The following is a 23,979-nucleotide window of genomic DNA, read 5'->3' as shown; positions in this document are numbered from 1 at the left end:
CCTGTTTGCCGCTCCTTTTTCCTACTTAAGGAGCTCTCCAGCCTCTCTTCCTTTGCAGATGGGGAGCAGGTGCAAGTGGATCTAGGTCACCTGGCCTAAGCCCTGCCCACCTGGTGCCTTCCTGTTTGCTGCTCTTTTTCACCACTTCGCAAGCCCCGCCCACCTGGTGCCTTCCTGTTTGCCGCGCTTTTTCACCACTTAGCAAGCCCCGCCCACCTAGTGCCTTCCTGTTTGCCGCTCTTTTTCACCACTTAGCAAGCCCCGCCCACCTGGTACCGTCCTTTTTGCCGCTCCTTTTCCCTACTTAAGGAGCCCCCGAGCCTCATTTCCTTTGCAGATGGGGAACAGGTGCAAGTGGATCTAGGTCACCTGGCCTAAGCCCCGCCCACCTGGTGCCTTCCTGCCTGCCACTCTTTTTCACCACTTAGCAAGCCCCACCCACCTGGTGCCTTCCTGTTTGCCGCTCTTTTTCACCACTTAGCAAGCCCCGCCCACCTGGTGCCTTCCTGTTTGCCGCTCTTTTTCACCACTTGGCAAGCCCTGCCCACCTGGTACCTTCCTGTTTGCTGCTCCTTTTCCCTACTTAAGGAGCCCCCGAGCCTCTTTTCCTTTGCAGATGGGGAGCAGGTGCAAGTGGATCTAGGTCACCTGGCCTAAGCCCCGCCTACCTGGTGCCTTCCTGCCTGCTGCTCTTTTTCAACACTTAGCAAGCCCCGCCCACCTGGTACCTTACTGTTTGCCGCTCCTTTTTTCTACTTAAGGAGCCCTCCAGCCTCTTTTCCTTTGCAGATGGGGAGCAGGTGCAAGTGGATCTAGGTCACCTGGCCTAAGCCCCGCCCACCTGGTGCCTTCCTGTTTGCTGCTCTCTTTCACCACTTAGCAAGCCCGGCCCACCTGGTGCCTTCCTGTTTGCCGCTCCTTTTTCCTACTTAAGGAGCCCTCCAGCCTCTTTTCCTTTGCAGATGGGGAGCAGGTTCAAGTGGATCTAGGTCACCTGGCCTAAGCCCCGCCCACCTGGTGCCTTCCTGTTTTACGCTCTTTTTCACCACTTAGCAAGCACCACCCACCTTCTTAGCCCTGCCTCTTCCTTCCTGCTCCTAACTATTAGATCAAGGGTGTCTCTCGCCCGGGTGTCCTAAGCGAAGGCAGACTATTAAAAGGGGAATTCCTGTTTGGACCTGTTCGGACCAGGAGGACCCAGGGCCCGACCCCTTGCTCAGAAAGCAGGTAGGCATGCACCAACATGTGTTCCTCCCCCTGGTCCCCCCGTGATGTTCCCTTGTGCCCCCCCCCCATTCTGGCACACAGGTGTTGCCTGTTTTGCTTGATTCTTCTACCCTGCTCCCCCCTCAAGCCTACTTCTGCAGGAGTCTGTCCTGATACATTCTGGTTTCACCATCACCGTCTTGTGGACAATGCTGGATTTTACTTTTATGGACTTCATTCATTAATGGTGTGTCACCCTTTCTCAACTCTCATGCTGAACTTCTTTTGCATCTTGTACTCATGGTGGCCCTGAATCATGCTGTTCCCATCTTCATCTTGTATCCTGGCTTGCAACATTATGTGTTACTACTGACTTCTGCAATTGTATTCACTCTCCCCTCTGGCTTTTCCACTCTTTTGGCTGCTAACTCTCTGTTCTCTCCTCCTTTCCCTTCTCCTATCTCCTCCCCTTACTTTCTTCTATGCACTTACTCTATCAGAATTGTCCCTGGACCTAGTATGATAGCAATCTCGTCTGTCTCCTCTTCCCTCCACTTACTGTTTTTTTCCTCCCCAAGCCCCTCCAGCACTATCTGAAACGTCAGGCCTAATATGATAGTCGCTTGCTTTGTTCCTCCCCTACCTTTCTGCACCCCTCACCTCTTGTTTTTTTTCTGGCTCTACCAGAAATGTCGTCACGCCTAGTACGGTAGTCGCCTGTCTGTTTCCATTTCCTTCTCACACTCCCCCTCCCTCCCTCCCTTCCTTATCTATGTTTTAGCTCTTGCACTATCTGAAATGTCGTCAGGCCAAGTACGATAGTTAATTTCACATCCTTACTGTTCATGGCTTGTAAGAATGTCATTGTTTTTTCCCTTGTTCCCTCCCTTGCCTTGAAGCGCTTTGAAACTTTGAATTGTGTATAGGCGCTATATAAATTAACTATCATATCATATCAGTGAAGCAAGTATCCCGTTATCATCTGTCAACGTTGTTTCGAGGGGATTGGGTCCTCCGACGTATTCCATATCTATGACATGTAATCACTACAGCTGTGCTGCTTCGGAAACTTTTTTCTGCGTCCTGCGTCGATGTGCCGTCGTCGAGGACCTCCTCCGACGTCATCTGATGTGATAAGTAGGACGCCCGTAGCCTCAGTTCCGTTTTTTCCGTGAACGTGTTGCTTCGTGAATCTCGGTTAGCGGCTCGACTCTTTGGAGTTCTGTTCTTCTCGGTTCTTCGAACCTGTTCGTTTTTGTGAAAATCCTTCGTGTGAAGATGTCTTCTACTTCGTCTTCGACCCCGCGTCCGGGCTTCAAGAAGTGCAGGGAGTGTGGGTCCAAGATGTCGGTGACAGACTCGCACGATGCCTGCCTCTGGTGCCTCGGGGAGGCCCACGACACGGATGACTATCGACTGCCAGTCGCTCATGTCCAAAGCCTTACGTGAACGTAAGAAGAAGTTGTCGGTAGGTCGGGTGTCCAAGCCCCGGAAGTCGAAGTCTGCGGGGCTTTCGACAGATGATTCGAGAGGAGACTCTCCGTGTCATCGTCGGAAGTCTCGTGGGTCTCCTTCTAGGAGTCGGTCTCGCCACTCCTCAGCCTCTTCGAGGCATTCTCGGAAGCGCCGACACCGGTCGTCTTCCAGGTCCTCTTCGGAGGACTCTGCCCGGCACGTCGCTTACCCCACCAGCCGTGCGACGCCGGAGGAATGGGCTTCCTTCGGGAAGAAAATGCTGGCGATTCTTGAGTCGCAGGGTACTAAACCGTCCGCGCCCCTGAGTGGGGTCGGTCGTGAGAGGTCGAGAGACACCGCTCGCAAGAGTGGTCGGCACGAGTCACGGGAGAGGTCCCGTTCGGACAGGGGAACTCGTTCTCGACGTACCCGTTCCAGGTCCCGGTCCTCGACACGTGTGCACCTGTGATGTCTTCGAAGAAGACATCGACGTCTGAGGCGTCGAGGGCGTCGACAGGCTTTCTCGAGGCTCCGGCTCCGAGGAAGTCGTCGAAGCCTTCGACGCTCAGGTCGTCGAAGGACACGCTCGGAGCTCCGGCTTCGAGGACTGTGTCGATGCCGCCGATGCTGGCGGCGCTGCATCTGACGTCGACGCCGATTTACTCGACATCGACGCTGATCCTCTCGGCGCCGATGCCTGTTCTCTCGACGTCAGCGCCGATTCACTCGACGCCTTTCGAGGCCGGGGTGTCGGAGGTACCCCGTGGCACGGGGGATCCCCCTAGGAAGGCTCTGGTTGAGAGCAAGCACTCTCGGGTGCCTTCTTTTCGCCACCTGGAATATATTTCAGAGGCGGATGAGGATTCTGATGGCCTGGTTCCTAGTCAGGTTCCAGATGAAATTGTCTTGGGCCATAGTCAGTTTGACGATTTGAGGCAGTCACTGCATGATGCCAATGGACTGGACACCTCTCCGGCGGTGGAGTTTTGTAGGCCTGAGCCTGTCTCTCATGCCGATTCCTCGTACCGACGCCTTATGGCTAGGGTTTCTGAGTACTTGGGATGGTCTGCTCCCCCAGGGGAGTTTGTGCAGGATGATCTCACGGACATCCTTGATGTTGGTCCCCCAACTGACCCGGTACTGCCGTTCCATATGGCTTTACAGAGAAGGGTGGCGGCGGCTTCGACTACTCCGGAGAGTCTCCCGGCAGTGGGCAGGTCCTTGTCGCGAAAATACCGTCCAGCCAGTAGTGACCCCTGCTACTTGACCAGGCACCCCACTCCGGAGAGTTTGGTGGTGCAGACGGCCACGGCCCCGGCAAAGCAGGCGTTGTACCCTACCATCCCTCCTGATAGGGACGACAAACGTTTTGATGGCTGGGCGAAGAAAGTGTTTTCTTCTGGTGGTATGGCGCTTCAGGCGTCCAACTCCATTTGTGCCTTGTCTCGTTTCACACACACTCTGTGGAACTGTGTTGCGTTAGCGGCTGAACATATTCCCGAAGGGGACGAACGGGATGGTTTCCTTGCTATGGTCCAGGATGGTAAGGATGCCATGTGTGAGTCCGTTCAGTCGGGTTTGGACTTGGCTGAATGCGTCAGCAGGTCCATGGCGGCGAGCACCGTGATACGCAGGTTTGCGTGGTTGCGGAAGTCGGGTTTGCTCCTGATGTGCAGTCCCGGCTCCTCAACATGCCCTTTGACGGTGAGCACCTTTTTGGCAGCAAGGCTGACGAGAGCCTTGAGAGGTTGCAGACCTCAAAAGCTGCAGCGAAGTCGTTGGGCGCTGCAGTTCACCAAACTCCGCCTTTTCGTCCTAGGGGACAGCAATGGAGGGGTGGTTCCTTTCGCTATTACTCGTCCTTCAGTAAAGCGAGATGAGCTGGCAGTCAAAGAGGCCAAAGCAGGGGTACCAGAGGTGAACGACAGGGTACCCGTGGTGCCAAGGCCGCTCGGCCAGTTTCCTCTTTGCCCTCAGGTAACGCCGCAGCCGCTACCACTCAGTCATGAGGCCATGCCCCATGGTTCGCCGGTTGGGGGAAGGCTGGCGCAGCATCTTGTAGAGTGGCGTGCCATTACTTCAGATGTGTGGGTTCTGGAGATCATAACCCACGGCTACTGTCTTCCCTTTCGGCACAGGCCTCGCGACAATCCACCGGGGAACCTCTCTTTGCAGAGTCCGGATCCGCTCCTTGCGCAGGAAATTCAAGCCCTGCTGGAGAAAGGCGCCATAGAACTGGTGCCTGTAGCGGAGAGGAACAAGGGATGGTATTCCCCTTATTTTTTGATTTCGTAGAAAGACGGGGGATTGAGACCCATCATGGACTTGCGTGGTTTGAACAAACTCCTAAAGAAGGACAAGTTCAAGATGGTTACTCTCTCTCAAGTCCTCCAGGCCCTTCAGCTTCAGGACTGGTTGGTGTCTCTCGACCTCAAGGATGCTTACTTCCATGTGCCGATCCATCCCAAGCACAAGAAGTACCTGAGGTTCGCGGTTGGCGCCTCGCACTTTCAGTTTCGGGTCCTGCCGTTCGGATTGACCTCCGCCCCAAGGGTTTTCACCAAGCTCATGGTGGTGGTGGCAGCGCATCTCAGGCAAGGGGGATTCACGTCTACCCCTACCTGGACGATTGGTTGATCAGGGGGGGAGCTCTCCCGAGCAAGTCCTGGATCATCTGTCCGTCACCTGCCACTCCCTTCACAGGCTGGGCTTCTCCCTCAATTTAAAGAAGTCCCATTTGACGTCAACACAGCGGCTCCAGTACATCGGAGCAGTGCTCGACACTTCCCTGGGGCAGTGTTTTCCTCCCCAGGTGAGGGCTCTTCACATTCAGCAGATGGTGCACAAGTTTCAACATGCCCAGACGCTCCCAGCGTTCGAGTTCTTGGGGTTGCTCGGCCTCATGGCATCCTGCATTCTTCTGGTGCCAGAGGCTCGCCTGCGGATGAGATCTTTGCAGTGGGCACTCAAGATGCAATGGTCGCAGTCCTCCGGCAGGATGTCGGACCCGGGTCCGGGTTCAGGTGCCACCCTCAGTCACCCAGGACCTTCTGTGGTGGGCCGTCAAAGGCAACTTGATGAAGGGGGGTCCATTTTGGCTTCCCTGGCCGGAGGTGACGATCGTGACGGATGTATCCCTCACGGGTTGGGGAGCTCATGCCAACGGGCTAACAGTCAGCGGTCGTTGGTCTCCGTCGGAGTCCAGACTCCATATCAATCTGTTGGAGCTGAGGGCCGTCAGGTTAGCCCTGAAGGCTTTTCTGCCGACTGTGCGAGGAAAGAGTGTCCTGATCCTGACAGACAACACAGTGGCCATGCACTACCTCAACAAAAAGGGGGGGGGGTGCAGGGTCACTTCCTCTGTGCAGGGAGGCGATGCAGCTCGAGTTCCGGGCCATCCAGCAGGAAGTTTCTATCTCGGCAGTTCATCTGGCCGGAGACGAAAACGTGACGGCGGGCGCTCTGAGCAGGCAGAGCACGATCTCTCACGAGTGGGAGTTGGCTCAGGAGATTCTCCTGGAAATCTTCGCCCTTTGGGGGACCCCTCAAGTGGATCTCTTCGCCTCCAGTGTCAACCGGAAGTGCGAAAGGTTTTGCTCGCGGGAATTTCCTTCAAAAGGAGCCTTAGGAGACGCGTTCGTGGTGGAGTGGTCATTCCCGCTGCTGTACGCGTTTCCTCCAGTCCCCATCATCCCGCAAGTGCTGCGGAGGTTACGGAAGTTCGGTTCCCGGATGATCCTCATTTTTCCGGCGTGGGCTCGGAGGATGTGGTACCCGGACCTTCTCGACTTGTCCATCTGCCCTCCACGTCGTCTTCCCTACCGAGACGATCTGCTCTCACGGGAGGGGGGGTCAGGTTCTCCATCCAGAGGTCAGATCCCTCAACCTTCACGCTTGGCTTCTGAAAGGTTGAGGTATAAGGATTGGGACCTCCCTGAAGACGTGATGGAGGTGTTGCTTTCGGCCCGTAGGCCAGCAACAAAGTCTCTGTACCGTTGCCGTTGGCATAAGTTCTGCGACTGGTGCAGAGTTCAGAATGTGGATCCTTTGGTATGTGACATCCCCATGGTTCTGTCCTTTTTACTTTCTTTGGCCCACAGGGGCTTGCAAGTGGGTACCATTTAAGGTTACCTGGCGGCGCTGTCCATCTTTAAGCGCTCGTCTGAAGAGTGTTCTTACTTTAAAATCCCTTTAATTTCACAGTTTCTGAAAGGGCTCACTAATGTGTTCCCTCCGTCACCTTTCCTGGTGCCGGGTTGGGATTTAAACCTTGTTCTTAAGTTTCTTATGGGTACTCCGTTTGAGCCTTTGCATTCTTGCCCTTTGAGGCTGTTAACTCTGAAAACTGTGTTTTTAGTTGCGGTTACTTCCGCTCGCAGAGTGAGTGAGTTACAGGCACTTTCAGTTAAGCCACCCTTCACTGTATTTCACAAGGACAGGGTTGTCCTTAGAGTTCGTCCTTCTTTTCTTCCGAAGGTAGTGACGGAATTTCTTTTGGCCCAGAAGGTTGTTCTTCCGGCATTCTATCCTCCTCCGCATCCTGGTAAGGAAGAGGAGAGGCTCCATAGGCTTGATCCTAGGAGAGCTTTAAGCTTTTATGTTTCACGCATGTCCCGGGTCAGAGTGGACGATCAACTCTTTATTGGTTACGCTGGAAAGCGTTTGGGGCAAGCTGTGACGAAACAGACTTTGTCTCGCTGGATTATCCATCTCGGAGTGTATGGCTGCATCTACTGCCCTGCAGAGGGGTGTTCCTATTCGCAACATCTGTGATGCAGCCACCTGGGCTTCAGTACATACATTTGTACGTCACTATTCCCTCGATTCCATCCGAGGACAGGATCTGGCCTTTGGCAAGGCGGTCCTTTGCTCTGCTATTTGATTAGAATCAAAATTTAGAATTGCCAAATTCTTTCCCTCCTCCTTGCTCTGGTACTGCTTTGGGAGTCTGTCATAGATATGGAATACGTCGGAGGAACCAATCCCCTCGAAGAACAAGTTACTTTCTTACCTGGTAACGTTCTTTCGATGGGATGGTCCGACGACGTATTCCATATCGCTCCCTCCCTGCCTTCCCCCCTGCAGAAATTCTTTTGCGATTGCAGCTTACGTTCCGCAAGGCTTTGTGTCTGACTGGCAGTTGACTAATGTCACGCGTTCTGGGGGAAAAACTACAACTGAGGCTATGGGCGTCGTGCGTCCTACTTATCACATCGGATGACGTTGGATGTCGGAGGAGGTCCTCGACAACGGGGCGTCGACGTCATCGACGCAGACGCCGAAAAAAGTTTCCGAAGCAGCACAGCTGTGGTGATTACATGTCATAGATATGGAATACATTGTCGGACCATCCCATCGAAAGAACGTTACAAGGTAAGAAAGTAACTTTTTCTTCTGTACTGTCCTCTGGCACAAAATCCTAACGGGCTGTTCCACCTCAATGCCTGTCTAGCATTCTCATCATCCCTTCTTGCAGGGTCTGCACATCATCCTACACGGCTAAGCCCGACTCAAAACAAAACCTCCACCTGAAGGACCACTGGCCCGAAATGCAAATCTCATTTGCAAATGAACTAATTGCAAGCTAAAGTGGTTGTATCCATAAACCTTATCGAACACTCAATATAAAAACCTATTCCCAGCATAACACCAACATGCACACAATTCATGGCTTGTCCAATATACCCAGACAGGGGTGGCTCGGACATCTCTGAGTGCTAATCCAACACTGTTCTTGACTGTCGTACAATACCCCTCTACTGATATCTTCTGTGCCCGAGTTCTACAGCTTGTCACATGTATCCTTGGAACTAAATGTTGCCAATGTACAGTACAGGCCGCCTCCTTGACATGTTTCTCTTATACCGGTGCTCCTTTTAGGTCAGTGAGCAGTTTGCCCGATACATCGATCAGAGGATCCAGGAGAGTCAGACGGACTCTTCTAATATGGAGACATTGAAGCAGCTGCAGCAATTTCTGGAGCCCATGCTGTTTCTCTCTGGCCTGGAACTCTCCAGTACCTTTGAGCACTTTTACAGGTATCCGACTACTGTGTGTGTGTTTGTGTGATACTGTTTGTTATGGAGTGAGAGGACGACAGGATGCAGAAACGGCTAACCTTGTCTAAATTTGCAAAGGAACAGCTGCAGAGGAAAGTACATGGAAGAGGAGGACAGACTGTGTTACTGAGCCACGCTTTATGGTTTGAGACAGCCTATGTCATTGAATGTTACCTTGTGCAGGGGATTAGGCTGTGTCTTGTGTTGAAGAGGGGCAAACTACTAGTGCACAGGGCCATGTAGAAGGGGACGCAGGCTGTATCTGTTGCATCTTGAGGAAGAGGGCATACAATGTCATTAAACAGTGGTTTTGAGGCTGGAGCTTTGAGTAGGACTGTAGACCTGGCCCATTGCGTTGTGGCTTGACAAAAGAACCTTGAATGATGTTGAACATAGACTGTCGAGGGTGACCACGACTTAGCTAATCCAGTGATACCGTTGTGCTCTGAGAATGTGCCATCTGCTCTTGATAAGATTTGCTACAAGGTCTCAATGCCGATATTGCTGTCACACCTTAGACACATTAGGTCCCATTCAGAGACAATGAGCACCCCCTCCTTCCCCCCATTGCATTTTTCCACTCATACATAGCTAACTGAGGTGCGTTTGTGACCTAACTCTGGCTTAGACGTGGGTTGGCGTGTCTGGGACTCCCTATCCAGTCAAAAATATTTCCTAACCACTCACCTGTTGCTCCCCTTCGTCCCCAAAAAGCATGACCATGTATGGCGTTTTCCTACCTTGGTTGGGGGGGGGGGAGATGGCCAACAAAGCTAGTGAACTGAAAGAACCAGGTTGAAATAGCAAGGTCAGTCATTTTGACCATCATATTTGTTAAATGGCTTCCATGCGATACACATCGAATTACATGAAGGTGCACAGGCTTTCACCTAAATCTGTAAAGAGGCATCCCAGCCAACATGTATGCACTACACTGCGTAAATGTAAAATGCATGCATATAAAAAGAAAAGCGGAACATGGTTCTCTTACACTACTATCCGTAAGGGAGGTAATAGTGCTGCACACATGAATCAATGTTTCTGGTTTCATGGGTTGCGAAGGTCTGGCCGTATTTGAGCTTTCGTCGGGGTCTTCGCTCCCGGGCTGTGGGCCCCGGTGCGGTGACAGGTTCGGCAGCGGGCAGGGAGCTGGCGAGGAGCCGGACAGTCGTGATCCGGTGGTGCTTAACTTTCCCCTTAACATCGAGGGGCTCGAACTACGGGCTAACCTCAACAGGCCAGAGACGTAACTCTCCCCTGGGCGGGCAACCCCAAACTGGCCCGCCGGGAGTGTCTCTTTGAGGTCTGGGGCGAGCCTGGTTCTGATCTGGGAAACCTAGGCGATCCAGGAACAGATTTGCTTCATCTGGGGTTTGGAAGAACTGGACCCTCCCCTCGTGCTGGATTCTCAAGCCTGCTGGGTAGAGCATTGAATACGGCAGTTGGTTGTTACGGAGTCTCTGTTTGACACTAGCAAATGTTTTCCTTTGTAATTGTACTGCTGGCGAAAAGTCGGGATAGAGGTGGATCGTGTCCCCGTCGTAGCTTAGCTCGCCCTTTTCCCTGGCGAGGCGGAGCAGGGCGTTGCGATCTCTGTAATTCAGCAACCTCGCTATTATTGGCCTGGGAGGAGCGCCTGGAGCTGGTCTCGTCGCAGGAATCCTGTGGGCTCTCTCAATAATAAATAGTTGGGACAAGGCCTCACGGCCAAATAGATTGGTGCATAGAGATTCCACAAAGTCTTCCATTTTCTCTTGCGTTTGCTATTCTCTCACTCCGACTATCCGCAGGTTGTTTCGCCTCGATCGAACCTCTAGGTCCTCACACTTGGCAGTGGTTAGTTTCATCTGTGTTTCCAGCTGAGAGACACTGTTGGTTAGGGTTTGCCGAGCTATCATCGAGATCCGACACCCTTTGCTCTATCTCGTTCATGCGTTCGGCATGGGAATCCATGCAATGTTGTAGGAGATCGACCTTGGACGCTAGACCGTCCATTTTGTTACTCAAACTGCCATTGCCTGCTTTCAGGTCCAGAATAATTTCTTTTATTTCAAAGGGGTTCTCGGCGACTGCTTCCTGCTGGGGGCAGACAGACGAAGAAGCTTGGTCTTCGTGGTGGGGCAGAGCCCTGGGGGTCGTGCCACTTTCGAAGTTCAGCTTCCTCTGCGATTTATCGTATTTCCCCATCGTGGCTGCGGGATCGAAGCAGCTTAAATTTGGGATGCGGGAGGTCTTGCTGTGCCCTTTCACCCCTCTTGGATCCACCTTTGGGCGAGGTTGAGCGTAATAGGAGATTTAGCGGCAGTACAGGAGTAGGGTGGGGGGGGTCGGTTCTCGTCGTATATGGAGCCCTCCTCCGATGGCGCAGATTCCACGATAAGTTTCGTAGCAGGACTGAGGGATGAGGGATGCCCTCCCTATGGGCTGTCATGGGGCGCCTTTCATAGATGTCCGGGGTGTTTAACGTTGGGCCTTTCAAGCAAATCTAGCGCAGGAGGAGGGGGGATAGTCTAATGTCCTTACCCCTGTGTAGTAGTACGGGGTACCTCAAGCGCTCCGAGCGCACGGGTGTGTCAAAAATCCTTGACTGGCGAGGGCTGGTGTGTAAGTTTAGCTGGGGGAGCGGGTCCCCCGCCCTCGGGACAGCTCCTGGGGAGAGTCGCAGTCTCTCCACCCCTCCTTACCTCCCGGCAGCCCTGGGACGCTACCAACTGTGTTAGATTCGCGCTGGGCACTCTCTCCTAATGCTTCACCTGATCGGGCTCCGATCGCCGGACGGGCTCGGTGGAGGAGGCCGGGCTCAGATGAGGAGGCTGCTGGGAGCGCAGCCGCACGCCGATTCCTCGCGTCGTTGCTGCTCCCTCTGGTTCTTCACCGCCTTCTTCAGCGGGGGGGGTGAGGCTACGCTCCACGGCCCATGGCTGGGAAGCCGGCTGCCGGAGCAGATGGGGGCGGACGATGAAGCAGCCCAATCCCCCGACTGTTGTCTCCGCTGCACGTGGGGGAGAGAGGGAAGTCAGGATCACCCAATGGTTTGTCACCGGCCGGGGCGCGTTCTTCGGCCCGCTGCTGATCTTTCTCCCTCTCTCTGGGCACACTTTCCGTAGACAGCACGGGAGGTGCTCGATGTAGTTAGACTGGCCGGCCCTGGGAACGTGGAGTCGAGTGGGCCGGCCCTGCGCTGTTTGGCGGTCGGGCCGCTTGGGCCGATTTTCTGGCAGGGCGTGCCGATTTTCCTCCAAATTTCGGGAGAGTGTTGTTAAGGAGGCTGGCACTTCAGGGACAGGGGTTCCGGGACACAGCAGCGACAGGAACCGCAGGATCAGGCAGGATTGATGCGGGGCTACACGGGAGCTGAGACTTAAGCGGCCATCTTGGATGGCCCTCTAGCGCCCTCGCACACATGAATCAATGTAAGCAGGGTGCCCTGCATTGATAGCTTAAGAGACCATGAAGTGCTACCAAAATGAGTTGAGTGAGCTAGGTTGGAAAAACCTCACTCAATAAAATGAGGTCAGGTTTACACAGTTAGCGGATATGCTGGGGGTTCCAATGCAAGAGATGGGAAAGCTGCATAATGACAAAGCTTTCCTAACTATGTTATTTTACCCTAGCACTAAATCCTTTCCTGTTAGCTACCAACCCCTCCCCTGGTGTTTCTTCTTCCCTCCTTAAACCTCCCAGGTAGTTGCTGACTAACTGAGTTTTGATGCGCAGGCCATGAGCTTAAGAACCGACTCCTCCTTCTTGGAATTGGGTGACTGGTGATTTTACTTTCGGAGCTCTGCAGCCTGAGAAACAGCATTCACCGAGTTCTTCCTCGCACCATGCACCTTCTCCACACTGGCAGATTATTGGGCACACTATGCAGGAGTTGTGGGAATGCAGGCCAACAATTAAATAAGGATTCCTCTGAGCCTCTTTTCGGTGATTGGCTGCTGCCCTATTTATATCCTGCACCCAGCCGTTTTGTTTTGGGCTAACCCTTAGTTTAGGGGGCACCATGAGGCAGGTGCAAAATGGCTGTTGAGCACACATGGGGTCACTCTGAGCCCAGCCCTGCACCCTCTTGAGTGGTTTGGACTGGTGTGAACTGGTATGTTACATTAGACAGGATGCCCCTTAATCCTTCCCCGGTCCTCCTCCCTGCATGGAATGAATGTCAATTTTTTAATAAGTGTTCCTGTCGTATACTCTTGTTCGTAGCACCTCGAGTTAAGAAGCCTCTGTCATCATGAGTGGTTTCAGAAATCTCCACACCACCTCTGTCTGTGCTGGTTTGAATCGCTTCCACTGTTGCCCCCATCATTGGCCGTTTTCCTCTGGCTAGCTGCTAAATTCTGTCTTCCAAGTTGTCTATATCTGCTTGGTTGGGCTCCTATGCATTCTGGGTGCCATCTTTGTTGTTGCTCTCACTCCTTGCTGGTGGGCCACTCTCCTGGCAAGGCCATTTGTTCATCTTTTGAGTTTTCTGGGTAATTCCTGGTCTGGGGTGCAATCCCCTATGTGACCAGATCCTGTAACTCATCCTGTGAAAGGTCTGTACTTTCTGGGTTATTTCAACATTCCGTGGCAAAGCTCTCTGAAACTGGTGCTGTGAGTACTTGCCTTGCATGTTATTTTTTGGGTTTAAACTCGGATTCCTGATTCTGGGGTAGTACGTTTCTGCAGGTCCCTTAATACTGTGATTCGCCATTGCCTTAGTGGTATGAATCCTGCTTTCTTCATGTTAAAAGAATTACAATTTTTTAGGAGTCAAATTCCGCTTTCTAGGGCCCCTCATTATTTTGCAGCTTATTTTTTTCTTTTACCCCTAACCTATGTTTGGTGGCCAGAGGGACTTCCCTTGATGTCACCTGCCACTGCAACTCTTTTTGCTTTACTTAAGTTGGTCCTGTCACCCAGAAGGCCCCCCTTGTCCCCTGGGTGCCTCTCATTTTTGCCCTAGTGTGATTGTATCATCCTACATTGGTTTTAGGGAGTAGGGTGGTGGCAACTGTGTTTTGGCCAGAGGAGAAAGCCATTTTACTGTATTGGTAGCCCAATGTACATTTTAGGTAGCCATTGGTGAACCAATGTATTTTTTAAGACCTTCTCTCCATCATTTTGTGTTTTTAGAACTTCCATTGTTCAAGAAACCACGAGGTAGGCCTAAAATGGCTGTGCTGATCATGCAGGCTCTTTGTGAGCCCACATGGCATTCTCCATATTGGTTTCCAAATAGTTGAACCATCCGAGTGCCTGAGCTGCCTTCCAGGGAGGGGTTCTAGGCGGATTGGCTGTCCAGATGACCAACCAGAATGGTTGGCTACCTGACTCCCACCCCCCCATCCTCCGCTAGCGATTTCTTTGCTGGCCTTGGCCCGCCTGTAAAGTTGGTGGTATTTAAGGGTTTCCCCTCCAAAAACTTGTGTTGCTGAATCTCAGAGGAAGCTCCTGTTCTGGTTCTGCTGGAGGAGTTTCCAGCCATTTTGTGCATTTTCAGGCCTTAATCTTACTATACCAGCTGGATCTGATGGCTTGAGCACACTCCTGTTGGGTTTTTCTGCTCCTGGAAGTCTAAGCCAGGCTCCTTCCTTACTTCTGCCGACTCTGCTTTGGGGCTGGGTCAAGCCTTCTTGCTGGAAACAGTCTCCAGGCAGTTTAACCGAAGCTTCCTGCTGTTTTCCACCAGGGTCTCCAGCAGCTGCAGTCGCCTGGAAGCATAGTGGGAAACCCTACCTCATCTGCCCCTTGGCTCGTGCTTTGTCACCCTCCTCTCCATCCTAATGGTGGGAACGTCCTCTGTGGTTGTGCCACCCTCCTTGTGTCCACCGAACTGCTGGAATAATTCTTACCTGTCTGTGTTTTCACTGTTGGCTTGAGCGACTGTGTCCTTTGAAGGTTGCTTATTCTTCCTTTTGTTCATCTGGGATATCCTTGGTTGAGGATTCAAGTCCCTTGGCACCAGATTCCCTTTAAATTGCACCTGTGCATACGCCTTTACTTACCTGGGTCCGTCGTTAACCTAAACTGTCACAGCTGAGCACTTACATCTGGGCCCTGGAATGGGCACTTAATCGAGATACTCTCCCTCAGAGGTCTGTTTGGTCCAGGTCGAGATGCTCTAAAAGCAAATCTGTACTGCATTTCCTTTGACTAAAATTGGGGGTTTTCATACTTTGCTCAATATGCTGGGATTTCCGGCTCTTCGCCCGCCCTCTAGATCTTAGATCTCTTCATTTGCGTCTTCACTAATCCTTCCTGGGTTTGTTTGCTGTGGAAAGCCCACCTGTGTGGTAAAACCACAGACTTGCCTCATTTTCCACGTTCAAGCGGATGTTTTTCTGATTTTGTCCCATTGACTTCTATGGACCTTTCTACTTAATCCAGAGCTCTCTTAAAGTGACTTTGGGGAGAATCACCTTACCCCAGGACATTGTTCTGGTTACCCGCAAGGGGTGCAGGGAGTTCTAGCCAAAGCACTTTTACTTACCACTAATTCTTTTAATGTATTTGTGAAGTCATGCTCTCCACTTGTCTCATTGTTAATGTATTATTACACAGTAGCTAATTTTGGTGACTGTTAATATGTTCACATGAAGTTCATTGCAGTGGTAACAGTTAAAAAAAATGTATCCTAAATGCCTGGAGGCCTGTGGTCGTGGTTTTGAAATGTTTTCCAGCCTCTTAACACCATTTGTATTATTGTAATGCTGTACTTGTGGGGTCAGAATTAATGTGGAGTATTGCTGTTGGACTTAGGGATGTTTAGACTGTTGTAGCAGCGGTTCTTTTCTTCCCACCCTTTTTCTGTGTATTATGTGCTTACTACCAGGTATCCAGCCTATAGCAGGAAGGGGTTGTGTCTTTAGGACACTGTAGTATGTGTTATATAGGCACTAGGGACTTTGCACTGATCATTAGACTGTCTTGTTACTAACCCCCATCCTTAACTATATGTTGATTTCCTATCTTTGATAGTGGACCCACATTAAAGTATAGGAGCGAGGAGAGTTCTCAAAGACTTTACTGTTTTTTTGTTTGTGTGTGTGTTTTTAATTCTGTTTTTTATGTGCCCAGTTCTTATTTGAACTAACAGACATCTTAATGTAGAACATAATAAAGATATACCATTGTTCAGCATATCAGTGTGGCATGTTTTTCAGTGTCTGGACTTATTGCACCCTTGAGTCGGCCGGCTACGCCTACATGAGAGTTAAACCTTGTCACTCTCTCCACTTTTACTTACCTTTCAGAGGTTTGGCTTCCCTTTCAAGCTAGGTATTTTAGCCCATCGCCTTAGGGGTTAGTGGTTCTACAGACCTCAACAGAGCGTCGTGCAAAACTGCATTCACACTTTCTTGCTTCCATGGGGCTTCTCTCTCTTTAACCTGCAAATGGAACTTCACAAGGTCTCCATGGGCGTCCCCGAGGGTTGGTTGCTGAATTTTCTGCACCTGTGGGGTAAAACAGAGACTTGCTTGACTTTTTCTCATAACTGTGACCATTTATTCCTATGGGGAGCATTTGCCAACTCCTTTAAAGTGACTTTGGAAGGTACTTGCCTGTACATTACCATTCTTTTCTGAGGTCCCTGGAGTTTTATTTTGGGAGACATTTATACCCCCCTCCAGGTCTTTGAATGTTACTTGTCTCTCTGATTTATTATATATCTTTAAATCCTTGCTTCTAGGAGTGTAATGACAACTTAGAAGTCGGTTATGGGCAATTTTTGACTAAGTCTTTACCACCTTACTCTATTGGTGCTACATGTAATGCATGGTATACATATGTATAATCCCTTCGGCTATCTGCTAGAAGTGTTGGGGCTTGCTGTGTCTATTCACCTGTCACATTTCTTTTCCCTGAGCACAAATCTTTAAATGTCTTTTACTGTTGTCTAGGGTTCCCTTTGCCTGCCTGCCTCTTATCCTTATATGCATTGTTCCTACCAATAGGAAGTGGGGCATATATTGCAGCTTACAAGAGGGTAGGATACACGTTTTGCCATTTACTTGTGTATCCATACACTTTGTCCTACGTGTTATGTTTAAGCCAACATATTTATTTGACCTTATAGATGTATAAAGGTGTATTTCTTTTGCGTCTTCTGGTGTGGTGTATTCTCTACAGGTACATATTGTAGCCTAGTACCTATACTGCATTGCCAGCCTACATCCACCCTTGTGTTAAGCCTGACTGGTCTGAGACAGCTATCACTTGGTCTATCTTTTGATTGGAATGCTGTTTTGCCTTTAGGTTACATGTTTTTACATCCTGCACCAGAGGGCTGAGGAGAAATCTCCCCAACAGTCACCAGATTTGTAATAGATTCTGTAAGGAACTCATGATGGCAACAGTAAGGCAGACACAAGGGATCACAGTTCAATGGTGTTTATTAAACTGTATTGGTAGGTTGGAAACACTCCCAATCTACACCTAAATCTAAGATGGGAGCAAGCTACGACCATCACATAATAAGGTAGTTCTAGTGGCGTCTTGTCAAATTAAAGGGCCTATATTTAAAAAAAAAAAAAAACGATTTCCAAATATTACAACTAAATACAGTGTGGGATAGTATTCACAAATGACAAGTCAGGATGGGGTCTCACTTCCCCATTTTTGGAGCACGGGATAAGGCAGGACTCCTAAGCATAGTACACTCTAGAGCTTTCCCAGCACGAGACTACAGTTCCGTAGTCAGGTATCGGGATCTTCGGTGGTTGTCTCGTTTCTACAAAAAAGTCTCTTGCCTCTGAGGGTACAAAATGACAAAACAAAATATTTCTTTCTGTTTGTACGGTGGGTGATGGCTTTTCACCCATGGTTCCCCCTCTTCTGGGCTCAGATCCCTCTCCAAAAACTGCCTCCTTCTGTCGGGTTCACTACTGCATTTATTCACAAAATGTCTCCTTTTGCATTCACATAGCTTAATGGATTTCTAAACAATCCACTGAGGACATCCCTCCGTCTCTGTTGGGTTCACTGAAGTCAACACAATATTCATTGGGGCATCATGCTTCGCCCTGTTCTTTCGGCATCCCTCCGTTTGGTTCACTCTTGCCAAACACACAGTTCCTTTTCCTTTCTCACTATGCAGGATTCGTCTCCCTTAGCTTCCCAATTATGCGACGTTTAAAGACTTTCGACTGTGCAGGGGTTTTGCTAGACCCCTGTATTACCACTATCACGTTTTCCTTGCGGATCTCGTAGGGCCTTCTGGTTTTGGTAGTTTCAACAATAAGTGAATCAACCGGAGTCTATTGAGTGAGCGCCCATGTGGCACCCCTCTGCAGCTGGCTTTCCTCTTAATTTGCCATTCGCAACTTTAGTTAAACACAGTTTCGTATCTGTTTTCCCTTCGACTCACCAGCTGTGATGAACTACTTGGCTTTTGTTATCTCTGGAGTCAAGCACGCACCACGGTCGCAAGTGTCACTCCCTGCCCTGGTTATCAATGTAGGAGGGCTCTGTGTACCGTTTGCATCTGCTGCAACACACGCTGGCTATTGTTTGCGGTCTTAGGATTCCTTTCACTGAGGCTTCGTGGGTATGGGTCAAAAAGGGCGAGGTTGCTGCTCTCCTTGACACCCCTTTGGTTCTCGCCACTTTTCTCCTCTTGAAATGCCGCCCTGGGATAGCTGTCTCGTTATGCAGTTTGCCTTGCTCGTACTATGCTCTCGTGCTCCACCTTTTATCCTCGTGGGGAAGGGAAATGGCCGTCAGGTGTGTGTGGTTCTGGTCACTTGCCTGCCTTTACTTGACCCTTGTGTTGGGACATGTCAGGTAAACTGCTCTCGTATTAGTCTGTTGTCTTTTGTGGTGTAGAACCGTGGAACTGGATCCAATAAAGATGGCCGTTTCCTGGCCACCTGAATGACAAATCCCTGAGGACTAGTCTGGGTGATGCCTTCAGGTTTCTCACAATTCCTTTCTCTCATGGATACCTCATCTATCTCCATTGCTGTTGTCTTTAAAAACTTTTTGCCCACACAATTGCAACACGTTATTGTCTTCATGTTGCCCTTTGCACGTCCTGCACCGAACATGTCATGGCCAGTGTAGATTAGTTGCCATACCCCCTAACCTCCAGCCCTTGTTCCCAGCGCTCTGTACGCCTCATGAATGCTGCTAAATCTGCTGCTAAATCTTCTCTATTGCATCATGCCTAATGCCTCAAAGGCTCTGGCTTTAAGCCCTATGTGGATTGTGGACATCAGTCTCTCACCCCCACAAGAGGTGACTATGCTGCCATCAAGGAACCCTCACAAGACCACCACCACATGCCTTCGGCTCAGCCATGGCTTCAATTGACTCTTATCTTATCCACTATCGAGTTGACCCGCGTTCGTGCATCGAGAGACAGAGGCCAGTGGTAGGAAAAAGTATCTTTTTGCTGCTTTCCTCTGCTATGAGACACCCTTTCATTTTTCTTTGTTTAGACTCCTGTCCTGACTTTACTTCCCTTCTGTTTGTGCTTACTCCTATGCAGAAATTGATTAGTCCTTAAGACCGTCTCTTTGTGAATTTCTTGTATTGTTGCCACAATAAAAGGCGCCAAACGAAAGAGGGATGGCCTGTTTTTCTTCCGGGTAGTTCACTAAACCTTTAAGACTGAAGTAATATATCTGGCATGAACAGTGCGTCATTGAAATAAAGGACAATTTTTTTCTCCAGGCGGGAGAGGATCATGCTAAATAAGAGCTAAGATGAATCCGAGTTTGACGAAAGATTATTCAAATTGACAGTGTTTTAAATTGGAAATAATGAATGGTGAAGAAGAGTAACCATGGGAAGTTAACCAGGACTCTACTGAGGATGGAATATGAGATGTACATGTATGTGAATAGTGATTGATTCAATTATCAGAACCACACATTGGGGAGGAAGTATCTGGACGGTTGAAACTTGGGCAGTCTGTTATCAATTTGTTTAACCTCTGAGGAATGTCCTCCACTTATGAGCAATTAGTGGACAGAAACATGTTGGGTAATGTACAGGAATTGTGAGAGATGCATACATTTTTTCAGTCAAGTGTATAATTACTCCAGTTTTTCAATGTCTTGTTAGTCTACATGTGTACTCTTGTATATGTGAATTGGATAGGAACATTGTGTGATATCTGTCACTGATTGTATGTATTTATATATATTTACGTTTTTAATAGGATTGATTTAACCCCTTAAGTGCCATAGGCAAGGTATCTCGTCCTTGGGATTACCTCCCTGTTGCCAAGGACGAGATACCTCGTCCTTGGCACTTAAGGGGTTAATGAAACAGAAAACGTTAGAAGGCATTGAATGGCGAAATACCAAAATCACCAGAAATGGCCTTGGCACTGGGGGGGGGGGACCCATGGCAGTTAATTAAGAGATATATTGTTTTAAAATAATTGGTATGCAATTCTCAAGGTTTTCAACTGTACAGAGAAAGATACTTGTCAGGGCTGACCTCGGATCTGTACATTCTAAAATAGCCCACCTCTCAAAAAGTGAATGCACGTCGTCATTAAAGCAATGGCCGCTGGGAGAGAGGCTACACAAATCCTTGGAGATTGAACTAACCTGAGTCTCCCTGAACCACATAACCGATACATTATACATAAACATTTCCAGAACAGTTAAAATACTCTCACATTTCCCTAATGTTCCATCACGAAGTCATCACCCAAAATACAAATGGTTTAGCCCTATACAAGGAAATCTAGTCCCCAAAATCTCATTAGCTGCCTGTGTGGCACCATCCCCTTAGACATACAATTTAATGACATTGCAAATACAAGCCCAACCCTCTTCCTGGGTTCCTTCCTGCAGGACACAAAACCCTAACATGGGCATACAATACAGTTTTAGTAATTATTCTACTTTGCCACACTAAATCTGACACACATGGTTTATGTATGGGCACTTCACTTTGAGGCTATAGATAGCTAACAAAAGGCTCCTTTGATGGGGCACTAACTCATTTCTCCAAACACTTTGATACCCTGGATATTTATTCTTGGCATCCTCTCACGCCCTTTCATTATGCTACCACCATTTACATCCATTTGGTCTCCTTCCATTATACTCTTTTCCATGCTAATCTATTTGACCTTCTCAAAGCCCTGTGGTCAACTTCACTTCCAGTCACCCTTCTACAATTTTAGCCACTAACTCTAGATTGACCCTGCCAGTTGGCAGATGCTTCTTCAGTCACTCGAACAACAATTTCCAAACTCCATCACTCTTCATTGTATTTCAGCTCCAAATAGCTGTTTCCATGTTGTTTCAGCTGTTCCTCTGCCAATCAATACCTATCCCCTTTGCCAGCCAGTCTTCCGAATAAGTTAGACATCTATTTCACAAATCCAGGCCTCGGCTTACACTGCCCAAACCTGTGGCATGCAATCTGCCCATGTATTTCCCATGTCTGCAAGTTTAACATGTATGCGTGTGTGTTCAAAACTACAGCATCCCCTCTTAATAGGGTTCCCATTCAAGAGCCTTTTTCAACTTTGTATGAAGCTCTGCGCTTCAGATCTCAATGCGCGAAGTTGCACGCTGTGCTTCCACATTATGTTCACACAATCTTAATTATGTTGCTACATCTATGCAAATCTAAATATATCATACTAGACACAAAGTAACAGTAAAAGTAACCTTTAAGAAACCTTAATTAACTAATCTGGATACATGCTAAACTGCAACATTGTAACAATATCGCATCCATTCTTATCCCATCATAACATTAATATGGTGCGTGCAATGTGAACCTCTCCATTCTATTGAGATCAAATCCATCTACCGCACCACACTTCTATTGATCAAATATTGCTAATGAAATTGATGTATTTTTTTATTTTATTTATTATTTTTTGCAATTGCAAACATCACCTTAAAGTGAAGTGCAGTTAGGATACTTTCTATCCTTCTAGCTTTTCTTTAATGGATTTTTGGCTACTTTTACAATGAGTCTAGGGTGAGCTGGTGGCAGTGGATATATGAGTTTTATAATTTTTACTGGTGCACTTTTGCATTTACTAAAAAGGGCTCCTAAAGGTGGCTAGCACCCTAAGATGGCTGTGCTACGAGGTCTTTGCTTGTTGGCCATGTTGTTCTTTGGCCTTCATCCTGCTCTCTCAGGACAGCAAATGCCATATATGGAATACCCTTTCCTCAGGAAAGCTGCTGCTTTTGCAGGCAAAGGCCGGTTTTGGTGTAAATCTGTGTGTGAGTACACATCCAGGTGCCTAAATATCTGTTGCTGGGCATATGTGGTAGCCACTCCATGTTTCAATTGTGAAAATCCTTATCATTTTTTGACACGACCAGCATCCAGTCCAACTCTTGGTTAAAAGGAGGACTCCAGCAGACATTCTTCAGATGACCATTTGAGCCGTCTACATAAGAGCAGCCTGTTGATACCCAGGGGTGACCCATGTAGCTGACAGCACCTACTCCAATGAAGTCACGGTGAAGCCCTGCTCCTCTGCCTGATCTCAATACCCTCATTGGTGCTACTGGTCTAGGGACCAGTGGTAACAACCAGTGTTGACCCCTACTCGAGGACCCTGCATTCAGAGACTTTGGAAGTGTCCCTGGGCCCAACACTGGACTGACCAGATCTCTCCTGGGCGTAATCGCTGCAGTAGTTACTGTTCCAAACGCATCCGTGGAACTTGGAGTATCTCCAACTTGTACAACAAGATGCCTGCTCCTGCATTTTCAGCCTTCTCGCATCAGCGAAAACCGTGCAGGACCTGCTCCTTTGTTCATCCCTGAAAGATCACATGTTGCTGCCTGCCTGACTCCTCCTTTTGCAATCCATCGTCTTCGCATCATAGAGGTGTCTTGTCTTTTCTTGGTTTGTGTGTTCAACTGAAAGCTGTCTGGAGCCAATTCCCAAACACTGCGACCAACTGAAATCCAGCACCAAAACTGACCTCTGTACCCGGGACCCCCTGGGCCTTACTTGACTGGACAATGCAGAGAAGACTGTGTCCCCAACAGATTATGGAACCCTCAGCAGTGGTCTCTGGAGAAATCTGAGTCAGGGGGCAAGTTACATACCTGTTTGTGTTTCGTCCCACTCCCACCACCTGTTCTCCAGAGTTACATGTGTGTAAAGCCCTGTCCCTAAACGACTCTTTCCTGACTTTGGCCATGGCGGCCTGGTCAAGGATCCCTTCCTAAGCCTGTCTCCATGACTGGGGTTGAGTAGATTTACTTACCTGAACTTTACTTACCTTTTTGACTTTGTAATCATAACCACTGGTATCATCTAATCTCTGTAGTACAACTTTGGCACTGGTGACCATAGGGCACAAGGCCTGAAACACTCTTAGGGTTAGACTCATTGTGATAGGGGAGAGCTATTCTGTGGTTATTCGAAGTGCCTTTACTGAATTCCACGCATATAGGTTTCACTGGCTTTTGAAGTGTATGCTTTATTTCTTCTCCTAATGGTGAATATATGTCTGTTTTATTTATAGGGTTAGCTAAACCAAGCTATATGGTCCTCTTTTTAGGGGCCGTGTGGGTGAGGACTAAACTGTATCACAAACAAAACAAAATCCCTCAGCAACGGCTTCCTCCCACTCAGGCTATGAGTTTGTCTGTAGCATCTGCCCGCTATACATATAAGATGCCCATTTGATATATAGGCAGACACACAAGACTTTTAAAAAAAATAACACATATTTTAATGCCTATCACAATCATAAAAAGAGTAAAAAAAACACCAGTGATGCATCTAAAACGAACCATACAGGTTCACAGAAAAAAACACCAATTCATTAAGTGTGTATCTGAACATCACCCATTAGGTTTGTACAATCGAACATAATGTGTGGACACACTTTTGTTGTATATTCTTATTACAATATTCTCCTCTTCTTTGGGCACGTTGGTTTTTTTCCCAAAGAAGAGGAGAATATTGGACGATTGGACAAGTTTGTTTATATGATGATCAAGTCTGAGTTCCGAGTCCCAGATGACCCCAAGATTTTTAACTTTTAGGGAAAAGGGTAGGGGCACCTTGCTGGATCAGTAAGTCAATGTTTGTGGCCTAACAGGAGTATTTCTGTTTTAGATTGGTCGAATTGAAGCTAGTTGTTGGTCAGCCATTCTTAAATATTATGTAAAATAGGATAGAAGTTGTGAATAGCTCTCATGGGGGCCTGAGGCCTTGAATAATAGTTGGCAGTATTTGTATTTCATTTAATTCTATAGAGCGTTTTACTACAAAGCACTGTACACAGCATCAGGTAGTACATCAAATGAGACATGATAAAAAC

General features: G+C 48.9%; 1 protein-coding gene across 3 annotated transcripts in view; it reads left to right on the top strand.

Moving 5' to 3' along the window:
* Positions 1-23,979, top strand: part of CUL9 (cullin 9) — a 1,917,728-nt gene that overhangs the window by 1,082,364 nt on the left and 811,385 nt on the right. For all 3 annotated transcript variants that reach the window (XM_069608881.1, XM_069608880.1, XM_069608879.1), the window contains exon 24: positions 8,542-8,699. In XM_069608881.1, the coding sequence (XP_069464982.1) occupies positions 8,542-8,699 (158 nt within the window). The remainder of the gene's footprint in view (positions 1-8,541; positions 8,700-23,979) is intronic.

This window comes from Ambystoma mexicanum, chromosome 4q, assembly GCF_040938575.1.
Source record: "Ambystoma mexicanum isolate Mex_15411 chromosome 4q, UKY_AmexF1_1, whole genome shotgun sequence".
NCBI classification, from domain to species: Eukaryota; Metazoa; Chordata; class Amphibia; order Caudata; family Ambystomatidae; genus Ambystoma; species Ambystoma mexicanum.
The sequence above is the reverse complement of the archived record's forward strand: the minus strand, read 5'-3'. Positions and strand labels throughout refer to the sequence as shown.